Source organism: Lineus longissimus, chromosome 7, assembly GCF_910592395.1.
Source record: "Lineus longissimus chromosome 7, tnLinLong1.2, whole genome shotgun sequence".
Lineage (NCBI taxonomy): Eukaryota > Metazoa > Nemertea > Pilidiophora > Heteronemertea > Lineidae > Lineus > Lineus longissimus.
In genome coordinates, this window is record NC_088314.1 from 11,145,002 (window position 1) to 11,162,627 (window position 17,626).

At 45.7% G+C, this 17,626-nt stretch overlaps 1 protein-coding gene and 1 pseudogene across 1 annotated transcript; one reads left to right on the forward strand and one right to left on the reverse strand.

Moving 5' to 3' along the window:
• The first annotated feature begins 1,471 nt into the window (after positions 1 to 1,471).
• Positions 1,472 to 8,143, forward strand: LOC135491045 (uncharacterized). The gene has a single exon (XM_064776682.1). The coding sequence runs from the start codon at positions 1,472 to 1,474 to the stop codon at positions 8,141 to 8,143; it is 6,672 nt and encodes a 2,223-aa protein (XP_064632752.1).
• A 1,799-nt stretch (positions 8,144 to 9,942) lies between these two features.
• Positions 9,943 to 16,882, reverse strand: LOC135491046 (probable serine carboxypeptidase CPVL; annotated as a pseudogene).
• Positions 16,883 to 17,626: the final 744 nt, after the last annotated feature.

Here is a 17,626-nt window from a genome sequence, read left to right on the forward strand (position 1 = left end):
TTACTAGGAATAATGGCATTTTGAAGAATTTAGGATTTGGCCCTCTCCCTGGAGGCCAAACGGCAAATCAGATCGCACCAAACTTGGGTACCTGAGATCACCTGACCAAGGGGTACATGTGTACTTAATTTGTGATCAATAGTCATTGCAGTTAAGAAATGTGCCATAGTTACGGCCTGACGGCGAATTTACGCCATTTGACCTCTGTGACCTTGACAAGAAGGTCAAATTAAAAACCTGTGTGACATATACTGTATGGTGGTTAGATGTACCCATGATATCAAATTAGTGGCAATCGGGCAAGAAGTTAAGGAATAATCACATTTTTAAGGTTTTTGGATTTTGCCCCCTGGTGGTCAAGTGGTGAATCATATTGGACCAAACTTCGGTCCCTAAGATCACCTGACTAAGGGGTAAATGTGTACCAAATTTGGTATCAATAGTCATTGCAGTTTAGAAACGTGCCATCGTTACATCCTAACGGCCAATTTACACCATTTGACCTCTGTGACCTTGAAAAGGAGGTCAAATCAAAAACCCGGAGGATATATGATGCACCTTTGCCAGAAGTACCTACCATATTTTTTTCAAAATTTCCCGACTACTATTAAGGGAGATATTGCATATTTTCACTTTTAACGTTTGGCCCCCTGGTGGCCAAACCATGAAACGAATCGGACCGAAACTTGGTCTCCCAGGTGTCATTACATAAGGGTACATGTGTACCAAGTTTCAACTCAATAGCTCTAACAGTTACGAAACGTGCCCTGCTAACGGACGACGGACGACGACGGACGACGACGACGACGACGACGACGACGACGACGACGGACGACGGACGCCACGGTATGGGATAAGCTCACCTCTGCTAAGAGGTGAGCTAAAAATGATTATAAAAATAAAAATAGTCGCTTATATCAACAAAAACCTATAGTTGTCGAAATCGTTTTTACTTTTCCCAAGACGGTGGCGCCGCCTGTTGACTTCGCATCGTTATCTTTGATGTGGTGTATGGTCCAGATGTCTTTGATGTGGCACACATAGGAGTATCAATCTACGTGTCCTTGATATGCTACACAAGTGTCTTTGCTTTGGTGTGTCTTTATTTGCGGTAATAACCGCCCATAAGCTAGCGCTAGCAAGCGTCGTACTAACAGTAACCGGTGAAACTTCTGCCCGAAGTTCAGAGCCCGAGTATATTCCAACTGACCAAGCCAAGTCCAAGTCCTCAAACCTATTGTCCCCATTGAAACCCTGGTTCAGGAGATTTCTGGCGAGATAGATCCTCTGCCGACAAAGATTGGTGTATGTCCGTGCCGTTTGAATATACAAGTTTAAAGACGTAAAAGTTATCTTACTTTCTTGCAAAGATTATTCTCAGTAGCAGCATCAGGGAGCTGACCCAGGCGTCAATTTTGAGGTTGGCACCGCAACACGATTTAACTTTGGTCCTCACCAAGAATAATCCATAATGGAAGGGCAATATCTGCGAGAAATTGCCAACAAAGAACTGCCGCCATCCAGGCCAGAATCTCGGAAGAGTGTGCAGAGCGAGCACAGTGTAGATGAAGCAGAAACTGGGTCAACAGCTGATCGACTACGGAGGCCCGTGAGGCACACCGTCGCTTCAAAGATGCTCGATCCCGATGAGTTGGCAGCAGAACAACTCGTGCAAATGGCAAGAAGCCGAGGGGGTTATGCCGCACAAATGACAATGAGGCATAGGCAGTTCAACGAAGCCTTTGAGCAAGGGCTGCACACCTCACTCCTACAGCAGCCGCTGGGTGATCTCGAAAACGCCTTTGAAAGGTTCAGAGACATCCATGACAACTATGTCAGATTGGCCGCTGCTGTAAACCCGGCCCGAGCTGTTGAATGTCGGGAGCATTTCCAGAATATGCTCGGGCTTATCCAAAGCGTCCGCTTTAAGTTTGATCAACGGATGAGGCAGGAAGACCTAAACGACAAGCTGAGTCCGTCGGATAGTGTCTCCCAACAAGGCAGCAGCTCATCAAAGACAAGCAGGGTGTCTAGTTACCTAGCGATCGCTTCAGCCAAGAAGGCCGGGCTGACGGAGAAATCCCGTCTGCTCAAGCAACACCAGTCAATGAAAATGAAACTGCAACAAGAAATCGAGGAAGCTGAGCGACAAGCTAAGGTGTCCGAGTTGGCGCTGAAGGAGAAGGCCAGACAACTCCAGTTTGAAAGTGAGCGCATGACCTTAGAGGAAGAGCTCCGAGCAGCTGACGCTGAGGAACAGACCTTAGTCAAGCATCTGGACCGTGACAGAGCCCCCGATCCAGTCCTTTCGCCTGTCATCCAAGATCAAGTTAGGGTTCCTGAGAGACAATTTATGCTTAACCCTTTGGTTCCGGAGTTCCATCAACGACAGTACAGCAGTACACCACAACGCCCTCGAGCGTCTCCAGATAGGCGAACGGCTCCTGACGTGAAGACAGTACCTGCTCCATATGAACCAGATTGGCTGATTTCCTTTGAGCCTACCGCCCAGAGATGCGATCCAGCGACTTTGGTTCGAGCTGCCGCTCCAACCACGATGTCGCAGCCTTCCCCAGACGTCGCCAGGATGCCACAGCCAGTACCGGCCGACATGACTTACCGCACTGGCTCAGCCGCCTCAATGTCACAACAAGTGGCCGAGATGGTGTACCGGCCCATGCCAGTGATGATGTCACATCCTGCCGATGACGTCCAAGCCGCCATGCCGCGCCAAGCAGTGCCAGGCACGATCTCACAACCAGTTCCGGCCGAGATGGTGTACCGGCCCATGCCAGTGATGATGTCACATCCTGCCGATGATGTCCAAGCCGCCATGCCGCGCCAAGCAGTGCCAGGCACAATGTCCCAACAAGTGACCGAGATGGTGTACCAGCCCAGCCCTGTGATGATGCCTGATATGATGTCACATCCTGCCGATGTTCAAGCCGCCATGCCGCGTCCAGCAGTGTCAGTCGTGATGTCACAGCCAGCTAAAGTTGCCACGCATCAAAATGTTACGACTACTTCAGGGAATGTCTCAGCACATCCGAGTTATGTTATCCCTGCCATTGATACGTCATCAAGCCAAGTGCCAGTAGCAGCTCCTCTCGATATACAGCGACAACTAATCGATGCCTTGCGTCTTCCCAAGACCGGTCTTCAGAAGTTCGACGGAGAGCCGATGCAGTATTGGGCGTTTATGAATAGTTTTGATAGCCTGGTGCACAGAGCCTGTGTTACAGATGGAGACAAGCTCAACTGCCTGATGGAATACTGCTGTGGTAAAGCTGCCCGAGTAATTCGTCATTGCGCTTTGATGTCACCATCAGCAGGATATGCCAGAGCTAGGGAGCTGCTGAAGGAGCGATTTGGTGATGAATATACCATTGCGAAGGCTTGGGTGAAGAAGATAGTTGAAGGCCCACCAGTAAAGACCAACTCTGGTGAAGCGCTGCAGGAGTTTACTGACGATGTCCGGGGATGTTACGAAACGTTAAAGGCCATGAATAAATTGGCAGAGGTCAACTCTCAAGACCGGATGGCAGACATCTCAACTAGACTTCCCCTTTATATCCAGTCGAGGTGGAGAAAGGAAGCGCATCGGTCGAAGCTACGGACAAAGTCATATCCAGACTTCAAAGCCTTTGTCACCTTTCTCGAAATGGTGTCTGGCGAAGAAAATGATCCAGTCTTTGGCAAGATACAGGCCAAGGATAGAGTTGAGAAGAAGCGAACCTTCCCACAGAAGAAAACAGGCGTCAGTTTAACAGTGCAAGCGACCGGCAAAGATAATCAGGCGACCAAAGCAGCCAGAAGCAGTCCAGCTAAAATCAAGTCCGTCACCAGCGATGCTAAGCCCGAGACCAAGAAGATGAGTTGTCATATATGCAGCCAGAGTCATAAAGTTGCAGCCTGCCCTAAGTTCAAGGCCATGGAACCCACAAGACGTCTGGAGGTTGTGAAGGAGAAGCGGTTGTGCTTCAACTGCCTTGATTTCAGCAACCATAGCTACCGTCAATGCCACAGGTCCAGTGACTGCCATGAGAAAGATTGCAAGCTCAAGCACTCTCAACTCCTGCATGCTGCCATGGTAAAGAAGGAACATGCCGCTGTCGCGAAGCCTGCTACTCCTCCCAGCCAAGTCAAGACTGATGGTGCAGAGAATTTCGCCTGTGACTCACTGAACAAAGATTCAACACGCATTGCCTTGCCGATTGTCTCAGTCTACGTCAGGGGGAAAGGGCAGCACGAGTTCATCAAGACAGACGCGCTGCTAGACTCCGGCAGCAACAGAACGTTCTGCTCTAAGTCCTTGTTGTCCCAGCTCAAGTTGGAGGGATCAAGAACAGCTCTGTCTTTGGAGACCCTCGGTCAAAGTGCAGCCACAGATGCCATCGAAGTGTGTCTTCAGGTTACACCGACGTCCAGAAAGGCCAAGAAGAGAAGTGTGCTGGACTTGCCCAGGGTGTATGCCATCGACAGCTTTCCAAATAGCATCGCAGGACCGAGTCAGTTGGATATCGGCAGATGGCGTCATCTTACGGGAGTATGCGACAACTCTGTCGACGACAAGGGGGTTTCGCTGCTTATTGGCCAAGATGTCCCACAAGCCATTCTTCCGCTTGAAGTCCGCCGGGGTCGAGATGATGAGCCGTATGCGATCAGAACCAGCCTAGGGTGGACTCTGAACGGTCCAATTGGTGGTCAACCAGCAGACAGTACGGCTGTCTGCTCCTTTATTCAAGCTGGCCTTCCCGAAAAGATGAACCATGAACGTGTCTTGGAAGTCCAAGTTGAGCAGTTTTGGAGACTTGACGCCTGCCAGTCTCTTGCAAGTGGCCAGCCCCAGATGTCACAAAATGACAAGAAGGTAGTCGGCGTGTGGGACAAGTCAGTCAGCTTGGTGGACGGCCATTACCAGCTCAACATCCCGTTCAAGAAGACGCCTCCCGAACTGCCGGACAACCGTATGATGGCCGAGAAAAGACTCCAGTCTCTGGGCCGAAGATTGAGCAGAGACCCCGCATTGCACGACAAATACAGAAGTGGTATGCAGGATCTGTTGGACAAGGGCTTTGCAGAGCCAGTTCCAGAAGATGAGATGTCGCAACCGGGTAGTGTTTGGTACCTCCCTCACCATAATGTCGTCAATCCCAGTAAGCCGGAAAAGTTCCGTATCGTCTTCGACTGCGCAGCCACATATGCTGGGACTTCTCTGAACGACCAGGTCTTCCAAGGCCCCGACCTGATGAACAAGCTGCTTGGTGTTCTGATGAGGTTTCGCGAATGCCCTGTTGCTGTTATGGGAGACATCCAGGAGATGTTCCACATGGTCAAGGTCAAACCCGAATTCAGAGACGCATTGCGATTCCTTTTTTGGAAGGATGGTGATCCCAAGAAGAAACCTCAAGTCTACAGAATGACGGTTCACCTCTTCGGAGGAGTATGGAGCCCGAGTTGCTGCAGTTACGCCCTGAGACGAACGGCTGAAGACCATAAAGACGAATTTCATCCCGATACCATAGAAACAGTGTTACAGGACTTCTACGCTGACGATTGTCTAAAATCCGTACCCGGTGTTGATGTCGCTGTCAAGCTGGTTGAGGAATTGAGAACGTTACTTCAACTGGGAGGATTCCGACTCACGAAATGGTCTTCAAACAGCAAAGAGGTCCTCCTGTCCATTCCTGTTGAAGACAGAGCGAAGACCATAAAAGATCTCGACCTGACGTCCGACTCCCTACCAATTGAGAGAGCCCTGGGTGTCCAATGGGACACGGAGACGGACACGTTTGGTCTCAAGATTCGCTATAAGGAACCAGTCTTCACGAAGCGCGGTCTTCTTAGAATCACCAGCTCTATGTACGACCCCCTGGGATTGGTTAGTCCATTCGTCCTCGAAGCGAAGATGATCTTCCAGACAGAATGCAGATCCGACAAAGGATGGGATGATGAAATGAGCCCCGCCAGCATCAAGAGATGGCAGAGATGGTTGGATGGCCTGCCCAAACTAGAAGAGTTTCAAGTGCCAAGATGTATTCATCCGACCGATTTCGGCAACAACACTGAAGCTAGATTACATCACTTCTCCGATGGATCCGCCGATGCCTATGGTGCTGTGAGTTACCTGAGATTGGTGAACAGTGACGGCGCTGTGCACTGTACGATACTGATGGCGAAATCCAGACTGGCGCCGATGACACCGATGACGATTCCTCGCCTGGAGCTGTCCGCTGCCGTGCTCGCTGTGAAGATGGACAACCTCATACGTCGTGAGATAAGATTGCCCCTGCAAGAGTCGACATTTTGGACGGACAGCACCATCGTTCTCCAATATGTCAAGAACAAAACCAAGCGTTTCCAGACCTTTGTCGCCAACCGTGTAGCCGTAATTCATGATGGTACAAGGCCAAGCCAGTGGCGTTACGTGGGGACAAAGGACAACCCGGCTGATGATGCGTCAAGAGGGCTGAACGCCGAACAGATGTTGTCCGACACCAGATGGCGCCAAGGTCCGGCGTTCCTATGGTTGAGTGAAGACAGTTGGCCAGAAATACCAGAAGGACAGCCTAACCTGCTTGAGAGGGATCCCGAAGTCAAGAAGGAAGCCAAGTCCTGTGCGGTCGTGACGGTTCCTGACGATTTCATAGTAAAGCTGTTCAACAGATATTCAAGCTGGCCTCGACTACTCAAAGCAGTGGCGTATCTTTTGAGATTCCACAAGTGGCTACACAAGAAAAGACCCAAGATGAATGACCGTCTATCCCCTGAAGAACTGAAGGCAGCAGAACGAGCTATTCTTCGATGTCTCCAGAAAAGGCATTACAGCAACGAGGTCAACGCCTTGAGATCAAATACACGCATCACGAAGCAGAGTTCAATATTTGAACTAGAGCCGTATCTGGACGAAGACCAGCTCCTGAAAGTGACGGGACGCTTAAAGAATGCTTCGATTCCTGACCCAGCCAAGCATCCAGTGATTGTGCCGAGAGATGACCACGTAACAACACTCATCGTACGAGATGCGCACGAGCGGCTTTGCAGGCACTCCGGCAGAGAACACGTTATGGCGAATTTACGGCAGAACTACTGGATTCCACAGGCCCGTCAGCTGGTGAAAAGAGTTCTCAGAGACTGCATTGTTTGCAAAGTGCTTCACGGCAAGCTGGGGCAGCAGAAGATGGCAGATCTCCCGCCTGAACGAGTGACACCATCAAAGTATCCCTTCCAGTGTCTGGGTGTTGACGTTTTTGGTCCCTTTTACGTTAAGAGAGGACGTTCTCAAGAGAAGCGCTATGGATGTATGTTTACCTGTTTGTCAATGCGAGCGATTCATCTAGAGAAGCTTTCGTCCATGGACACAGACTCCTTCATCAACGCCCTAATCCGATTCTGTGCAAGACGAGGAGTTCCAAAGCTGATCCGGTCCGACAATGGCACCAACTTTGTCGGCGCAAACCGTGTGCTGCGAGAATCGATTGCCCAGTGGAATGAGAGTCATCGCCTGAAAGAATACTTGCTGCAGAACCACATTGATTGGACCTTCAATACCCCTACAGCGTCGAATATGGGCGGTGTCTGGGAGCGCAACATCCGAACTGCCCGGAAGGTGATGAACTCCATACTACTAAAGCAGTCCCTCGATGATGAACGCTTGGATACGATATTTGCCGAAGTTGAAAACGTCGTGAATAGCCGTCCGCTGACTGTCGTCTCCAACGATCCCAAAGACCAACTCCCACTAACACCGAATGATTTGCTGCGTCCTTTTGGAAAGGGATTCCCGTCGCCAATCGGAACCTTTGGAAAGGCTGACATGTTCGGAAAACGGTGGAGACATGTCCAATTCGTCGTCGATCAGTTTTGGAAGAGATGGACCGCTGAATACCTCTCTGCTCTTCAAGTCCGATCAAAGTGGATTGCCGAACAGCCGAATATACGCGTAAACGATTTGGTCTTAGTTCTCGACCAGTCTTTAGCAAGATCTCACTGGCCGTTAGCACGAGTCACCGATACGTTCCCCGGAAAAGACGGATTGGTACGTTCTGTGGAGCTGAAGACAGCCTTTACCGATAAGATGGTGCGGCCGATCAACAAAATCGTTTTGCTGGAGGCAACTGCGGATGATCACAACCAGGATTAACTACGAACATTTTCTGATTTGGATTAACGTTTTAGTGCACGCTAGTTTTGGACTTGCATTTTGTGTCTTGCATATTTAGTTCAGTGCAGGACATCAGCATTCGCATAATTGTGGATTATGTGTGTGACATTCATTTGGACTTGTGTACATGTAGTTAATATTTTGGACTACTCTTTGGACTATTCCATTTGGACTTAATTAATTCTTTTGGGTTATAATTCATAGGAATATTTGGATAGCAGTTACTCTGGGAAACTGTAAGTGTTATATGTTAGGTAAATGCGCCCTCCAAGTTTGCATTTAGGGGGGGCCGATGTTGGTGCCGATTAGCGGCAAAGTTAAGAAATATTCACTTTAGTTTGTTACCACCCCAGTTGGTAACCGCGCTGGTCAGTTTCGATAGCAACTCAACCTAATTAGCATATTGCGTGGGTTTACCCCGGCAACTAGGTCATCACCTACGTCATCCGAGAGTTTGGTATGCGAGGAATGTTGTATGACGTCAATTCAATTATTGTTTATGCATTCTTGGCGTTGGTCTGGGGGTATATAACGTGGGTCCTCTGAGCATGTGGCAGAACCAACCAAGGGAGCTTTGCTGATTGCTGAAGGAAGCAACAAAGTTAAATAGCAAGCCAGCTAGCGCTAGCAAGCGTCGTACTAACAGTAACCGGTGAAACTTCTGCCCGAAGTTCAGAGCCCGAGTATATTCCAACTGACCAAGCCAAGTCCAAGTCCTCAAACCTATTGTCCCCATTGAAACCCTGGTTCAGGAGATTTCTGGCGAGATAGATCCTCTGCCGACAAAGATTGGTGTATGTCCGTGCCGTTTGAATATACAAGTTTAAAGACGTAAAAGTTATCTTACTTTCTTGCAAAGATTATTCTCAGTAGCAGCAACAGGGAGCTGACCCAGGCGTCAATTTTGAGGTTGGCACCGCAACAATCAAAATGCACATCACGAACACTCCAGAGAGCTCTACCTTGGCCTTTCTTGGGAAAGTCTATTTGACCCTTCAATTTAACCAGTTAATACTCAAACAACCAGGTGACGGTTCAAGGGAGGGTTTTTCAGCTCTGATCCCCCTTCCTAATGCTGTTTTCGACTCCCTATTCTGTTATGTTCACACCTGGCAAAGAACGTGGGAACTTGTTTAGAAGTCTCGTGGGAACTTTCCTCCGTTGTGCGTCGGTTGAGTATGGACCGAGTTCGAAAGACCAGGGCTATATTCCCAATAACAGCTAGGGTCCATTCTTTTGCTACATAGGGCTATTTTGATGCAATAGGGTATTTTTTCAATCAGCTATATCCCGTCAGCATGAAAATGTGAACTTGTCCACGCTATACAACCAATAAATGGGCCATTGGATTGTTTTTCTTGTGATATAGCAGGGTACGCTGATGACACACTAGAATATTGTTTTCACATCGTTTTAGCCAAAGGTACTCAGATGAACTGAGGAATGTGACCAGATCACATTAACCAAAAGATAGTGTTACTGCACAACACTTGATTATTCATATTTCAGGGCGTCAATTAAAGCTGGTCAACTATGACACCGACTGCCCAGGGCTGTGTTACATTACTATTTGTGATCACAATATGTACATCACTTTGTACCTTTGACCATATCTCTTTGAAAAACGCAATACACAGTGGTCATGCTCCCGACAAGATACAGCGACAGTTTCAGTTCGTGTCAGCTTTTAACGGCAGAGGGCAGCATGGTTGCGCCTGCAACTTTTATGAAAAGATGTCATGTCATTTACTCCGCTAGAGATTTAATCCCTTGAAATTAATCGTGAATACGAGCCTCGTCATTTGTTACGTTTGTTCGGAAATTGTCTTGTACTTTCAGGGTTTCTGCCTCGACGCAGCGTTTTAGAAGAACGCTCTCCCGCTGATGAAGCGGTTGATGAGATCGTGGCCAAACTCCAGTTGGTCATGGGGAAGAATGTGTCCAGCAGAGCATACAATCACCTGGTAAAAACAAGAAGTTTTTGAAAAAATAAGAAGTTCTTGACACTTCGAACACTAAAATAAAATTTGCAACCTTACAAAGTTCAAATCTCGAAGTCCCGAATTTGAGTTATATGCTATTCCGTTCACCAATATGGCTTATCGCATAAATCTTCATAACGTAAACAGTGGAACCTCCCTTGGCAGACACCTCTCTATTAAGGACAACCTCTCTTTTAAGATCATAAATCGCATGAGATGATAATTGCTTCTATGCAGTCGCGATCTGTGAGTCAATATCAAACACATTGATTTTACCTGCAGACAAGAGATCCTTTGTTGCACGCTGCAGTGATGATAATTGCAGGGAGCTGCAATCTAATCCGCTGGTGTGTGTGGCACTTTACTCACCTGGTAGAAATCGTGTACCCGTCGCACGTAACCCGACATTTCCACGCCATCGGGTGAACCTTCCATATATGGCGCTCTGCTCGCTTATATTCGTCTAGGTATTGCCACGGGACGGTCATAAGGAAGCTCTCTGTGGATGGAACTGGAATGATGACATCGAGTTGTCCATTATGAATCATCACCTGAGGACAAAGAGAGAAAAGTTAGATGCACAAAATTCTAATTGACTAGGAGATGAAATGTTAGTTCTCACAGAACTCTTTAGTTAAACCCTTTCACATCTATACTACAAGGATGAAACTAATTATCCCTGCGTCCATATGGCGTGTTTAGAGAGGGTGCAACCACTTGCTGGTCAATTTGTATTTTAGATGGGTTTGACGTGCCATTCATGTCACCCGCAGCGAAATGGTTAACAATGTACAACATTCTCAAAGTGCTTTATATCAATTCCCCCTATCTATAATGAAGCCTTTCAGCAGGGCTTACTTGACTTTGCGCAAAGAAAACAACGCAACCCAATGAGCGAAACGGTTCCTAGGTGCATTTTCCTATATATATTGCACAGGCTGGTCATCCTAGGACCGTGGTTACATGGGGAGTTATCATTGCAAAAGTAGACCAAACGCAAGCTGGAGTCCATCAAGGTTAACAATGTACAATATTCTCAAAGCGCTTTATATCGATTATCCCCTCCCCCCCCCCCCCCCAATCTAAAATGAAGCCTTTCAGTAGACCTCAGCTGCTCAATCAGCACTACAACCTAAGCATTTCCGACTGGTATCCATTTTATCCTCACCCTGCCGAGTCAATTAACCCTTTACCCATTGAGGGACCTGAGTGGAGAGAGGTGTGCAAGCCAAAGAGATCTGTCTGGAGTGTCACGCTGACATTAGGATTGAACCAGGGACCTCTTGACCGCTTGTCAGAGACCCGAGCCACTACACCACCTCGGTTCAGTCAATCCAATGAACACAATGTTATTTTATTGAGCACTCTAGGAACACAACTTTTCCAACTGAACAACCTCAATCTCCAGGACAAGGCTTTGTAAATTATGAGGCTCCGTAAATTATGAGGCTATTTTGCATTTTTCTTGGTAATTTTGAATATTTACTCTTTAGGGATATGGGAAAATGAGCAAATGACTCCTCTTTTTCCCATCCAGTTCAAGATAACTGTGATTTATTGAAAAATTATTAAAAGTGGTAAAAGCTTATTAACAAGAGGCCCAATTAGCTGGATGACCTAATAACACAGGACTGAGGGTGTAAAGTAGTAAATATCGGCTTTATACTACTCTTTAAAGGTCAAGAGAACACGTTATACCACTAACATTTCCAATGCAGAGCTGCCAGCTGGATGAAATATGATTGAACTAATCATCCATGGTATGTAAATATTACAGGAGGCAACGGAAGATATTCCTAGTTCAGTATGTTGTATCGGTAGCTTTACAGACAAGAAGTGTCAGAGAGGACGTGACTTCTCCATGGACAACTGTAGTCTGTCCAGGCTGGGTTGTACAGCACAAGGATTACAAAATGCTGTCTGTAATTGAGAGGTATCCTGATTTAACACAGGTCAAAATAAATAGAAATGACCAGTTTGGGACTAACACCACTGTCTTTCTTACTTTTTTTCTAATTTTTATGGGAGTAACATTATTGTGTTGCTTGAAATGTCTATTTACTCATGTAAGAATTGTAGTACTAAAAACTAAAATGCAAACAGAATCATGCCGATTCACTGCACATACTGTGGCCGTGGCCTGGGAATTCTCCACTTCAAAATAATTTGCGAACAGAGCGTGCACTGAAAGGAACTAGTGATAATATCGCCTACTTGACTTCTTTTTAGCAGAAAATTGGTTACCATGTTGCAAAATCAATCTTCCATCTTTAGACTGGTCACACTCACTGGGTATGCTGAAATATAGCCTGGTTCCTTGGCCAATTCCATACGCAGAATACAACTGCGCAACTATACGTCATAGCCCGGGCTTTTGAATCGTCAAAAATTCAGTTAAATGTGCCTGTAGCGCCAACTGGCGGTGAAAACTAAACTAATTCCATTACAAGTAAAAATGAAAGATTATCAAAAAATATTCAGCTAGATGTGAAAACAATATTTCCTCTGTGGACGGATAAAAGAAGGAATGAAGTTTAAACTTCCCGATGACCTCAATCGCTTAATGTAGGTCGGATCGCGCTGACTTTTGGTTTCTGAGGTTTGGGTTACGCCTAAATAAGCAGCGTCAACGAAGTGCCTAGGCCTTGCGGTTACAATGCCCAAAAGTGACATGGAAGGAAGGACTGACACCATTCCCTTAGTAATATTACCAGCTTTGCTGACTTTGTCAGCTGAGCTAAAAAGTACACGTCCGACAATGAAAGTGTTTAATGCATATCACTGTCTATTCTATTCAAACTATTTATGTCCCAATGACTCTGCCTCAGCAATATAAGATCACACACCCCTCACTCACTTTATAGTAGTTCATGAGCACCGCCAACCACAGTTTTATCAACTGCATCACATCCGACAAGAGGTGTTTTTCTACCTCTGTTCCTGCATTAAACGTGAGATTTCCAACGTGGATTGCCAGGCGAACTTCGGGCAGTGCAAGGAATTTGTAGAAAGAGTTGAAATCTGCGGGTGACTGAAAAATCAGAATTTAAATCGGTTCAGATTATTATGCCTACACTCATAAAAACACAAAATGACTCATTTTCTTGGCAAGGATGTTTCAAGCTCTCCTAACTACATAAATTTATATGCTAACAGCCGTTTATCTCCCCGTAAACCACTGTTATCTTAGTGTGCCGCCAAGTTTACCTGCCGCTATGCCACTACTAAGTTAGCGTAACCTCAAGGGCTCTAGCATGGAGTTCAAGTCACGGTATTAAAAGAAAAGATAGGGGTCACCATCTGACCAGGATTTGAACAACCCGGAACAAATAAGGGTCAAAATTGTAATAAAGCCGTTTGGGGCAGACCTTTTTACGAATAAACCCAATCGTTTTTAGCAGCACAGGTGTTCTTTGTCTATTCACCCGTATATACAGTAGAACTTCTCTATTAAGGACTGACCAGTGCTGTCCTTAATAGAGAGGTGTCCTGATTAGAGAAGTGAAATCGAATGGAAACAACCAATTTTGGCCCAGAACTAGTGTTCTTAATGGAGAGGTTGACCTTAATAGAGAGGTGTCCGCTAATGGAGGTTCCACTGTACATGAGTTTCACGAAGCAATCATAAGGAATGTTGTCAAGCCACTCTGGGCATGCCAATAGCTCATTGAAGAATGCGTTTTTTCGAGGTACAGTGGCACCTCCCTTAGCGGACACCTCACTGCTAAGGACAATCTGTTCATCAAGGACACTAGTTCTGGTTCCTAATTGGTTGTTTCTATTCAATTTGACCTCTGTAATCAAAACACCTCTCTATTAAGGACAGCATTTGTCAATCCCGATGGTGACCTTAATAGAGGGGTTTTACTGTATCTTAAGCGCCCAGTTTTACCCGTTAGATCTGCTCAAATATAATGAAACTGCAGAACAGTACATCTACAACTCATATGTGGTGTTTTTCATCAATATCTTGGCAACTGCCAAATTAGGAAAAATCATTGAAAGTTTAAAAACACTTACATATCTTTCCTTTGGCGAGTCCAAAGTGTGCTAAATATAGCACCTGGATGGACCTCAGGGGCAGAAAGAGAGAGGGGGGGGGGGCTGCAGAGTTTAGGGCGCAGCACAAAGTCAACAGCAGTGTTTTTGAGCACTTCTCTCACTAGAAAAACGTTCTTTTTTTAAAAAGTTGACAAAAGAGGGGCCATGGCCAGGTCGGGCTGGGGCCAGGTAGGGCCCCCTGGATCTGCCTCTGGAATAGCCGGAGGTCTTTTCTCTACAAAGTGTTCAGCAAGTTCGGTCATGTCTATCTCGCCGAAATTTGCTGGTTTTGCGTGATGAAAATGCTAAGCCTCCAAACATGGATTATGCATGCTTGAAGTGTGTTTGAGATACCAACCTTTGTCCGCATGTAGTTGAAGTAATCAGTCGATCCCGTCATGTTGTACAGAAAGAGGGATACAGAGCAAGGTCACCGTTCAGCAAATTATCAAACGTCTGTAAAACAATATGAGAATATCGTTAAAGGAGGATTAACAAATGTTTAAAAAAGAACATAATATCAAAAAGATTATCAAGTGTCTAAAAACTATATAATAATGTTGCTCTGGGGGGCTTTATACACCAAGGAGAATCAATTCCCCAGATTGCTGAGAATCAGACCAGCATTCCAGCTTGCAGAGATAGTCTGTTCTTGGGAAGGATGAATTATTCTATAAAGTTGCAAAAATCGTGTGGCTAATCGCAATATTGTTGTTTTCTTATAAGGTTATTCATGATTCATCATTATCATCATCTAACCGGCGTCATAACCCTATTGGATGTTTACCAGAGTTATGGAGTCCACTATCAGCTACTGTCCACCTATGTGGGATCATTTACTTGTCCTGGCATAAACACTTAGGAACAAGGGACCACGGCTTTTAGTCTCATCCGACAGATTATTTCATACGTTGTAGCCTACATGTACGTGTTATGAAGAGCCAGGAATTTTAGTTCCTTGAAAGCCACGCTGGTTCATCCAGAAATACCATCCTGGGTTCTCCCAGGATCAAACCCAGGCCCTCTTGCGTGGTAGCTAGCAGTGTTAGCCACTAGGCTATGAGGCTTCTCATCTGCGCCAAATATAGAGAAAAATGTGCTGCCAGTTTGTCCCAGGGAAAGGGCAAACATATTTGGAAATAGAGTATTTACCTTGAAAGCATAGATCCACTGTTTTTGTTGAATCTGCTCCCCTATCTGATCTGTCTGCGTCTTGGTGTATGCACTCTGGTTCTCATCCATGAGCCCCACATTGTAAACGAAACCAGAAAACACCGGAAGCATCTGAAATAAAAAAATAATTCAATGAAAATTCTAGAGCAATGTAGCTCAGTTTGTTGGCTGTCAGCCCAGTGTTTACATCCAGAGTAGACCTCTGTACTTGGAATGCGTCCCCAATTACGATATGACTTACCACTTCTGGATCACAGAGCCCATCCCCAATTACGATGTAACTTACCATTTTGGGATTACAGAGCACGTCACCAATTACGATATGACTTACAATTTCAGGATCACAGAGCCCATCCCGGATTGCGATCCCACGCAGGTTGATCATGGATTTGGAACTTCCATTCGCTTGGACAGAGTGGATTTTATACGCGATGGCTAGCAAATACTTCCCAGCATGTGACTGTAATGAAAGATATTCTCAAGAATAACCACTCTAAACGTGAGAGAGCTATGCTTCTCCTCTATAAAGCCTGACTAACATATCTGAGCTCCTCCCATCCTTCAACCCCGGGCGATCCCAGAGGTCTGAAGAAAACTGTCTCCTGAGGATCCCCATGTATCGCCTGGCGATATCCGGAGGCAGGAGCTTCCTTGTGCAGGCGGCCAGACTTTGGAACAAACTCATTCATGATATTCAAAAGGCTGGGTCTGTTGCCATTTTCAGGCGTGGGCTAAAAACCCATCTGCTTGGACGATGATTTCGGACACCGCATCAGAGCAATTTTTGGGATTCTGCGGTTTCAATTTCAATTCAATTCAACTACTACTGTTCTGCACCTTGAAATCACCTCACTGGCAAATTCATCACATTCTACCAAAAATCACTCTTCACGCAAAAAATCAGTTTTTCTTCAATATAATCGTGAGACTAAATCGATGTGTAATGTCATTTTAACCGATTTGACTATCAACCTAAAGCCAACACTTCAGGAGGATCAATAACCAAAATAAAATTGAATTTTGTCGCACCTACAATTGCACACACAACTGAACAATGCATATTTTGGGTAATTGAGCGGCCTGGGTCCAGTTGTTTAAAGCTTTGCAATCTCCAAAAGGTGGTTTGCGGTGGTCATCGCAAGACTACTCACCTGTACATATCAATTCCAATGTCTTCTTCATCTGTCGCATACCTGGCCTCATTCTGGGTAAAGCTGAATCCAGTGGCAACCTAGAACAAATCAAGGCAGTTTTATAATGGACTTAAAGGGGGTGCCGTTCGTAATTACTGGTGGTCCAGGAAAATACAAGCACAGTTATACAAAATGCCGCAGTACAGTGATTATGCATACAAATTTGCTGAAACTTAGAATTCATAGCATTGTTTATCTGTCTACACAATGGCAGGACAACTCTCTATTAAGGACAGCACTTGTCAGTCCTGAGAGTGTCCTTAATAGAGAGGTTTAGGTGTACTTACTGGGTTATCCACATATAACATCGAGTAGTTTGTCTGCCACATTGTATTTCTCGGTCATGTCGGTACCACTGGAACACAAAAACATTCATGAGGGACAGATATTTTTTACCAAACTCAGGCCACACTTCTTTAATAAGTTGGATTACGAAACTTCAGATGCAAAACCTGTGGGTGGAGGGGAAATTACTCAAAATCAAATTACTCAGACTCAAAATCTATTTGGGGCCAGGGAAATAAAATAAAAATATGCTTATTTTTTATTAATTTTAGTCACAGATCATACAAGGGGACCAAAAAAATAAAAATTGGTTGAAATTGGTCGTCGGGAAAACATTTTTCCATCTACACGTATATCTATTTCATGGTCGGGGGAGAAAAAAAGCTGTGTCAAAACGATTGTCATACCACCATGATTAAAAGCAAGAATTAATAAAGACAAAGATCAAGTCTTTATCAATTCTTGGTAAATGCTATACTCACATTGTGCTTTTGCATTCGCTCCAAAAGGTCCATGCTCGACGAAGAGGCCGCACATTGAAGACCCCCGGGACCTCCCTGGAGCCACATAACCACCAGAGCTTTTGTTGGATTGACCTAAAAAGAAGAACGGCCTATTTCAGGGTTTAAAGTAAAAGGGGCTGAGAGAAGGGAAAGTGAATTTTTTAAACAAAGGTGAAACGTTTTTTCATTTTTTAATGGAACCCTTATTGGGCCAACTGCCCTGGTGTCTTCACCACTTGAAAGCTGGAGTCTTGGCCCCGCAAACGGTCATAGTATGTCCAGCAC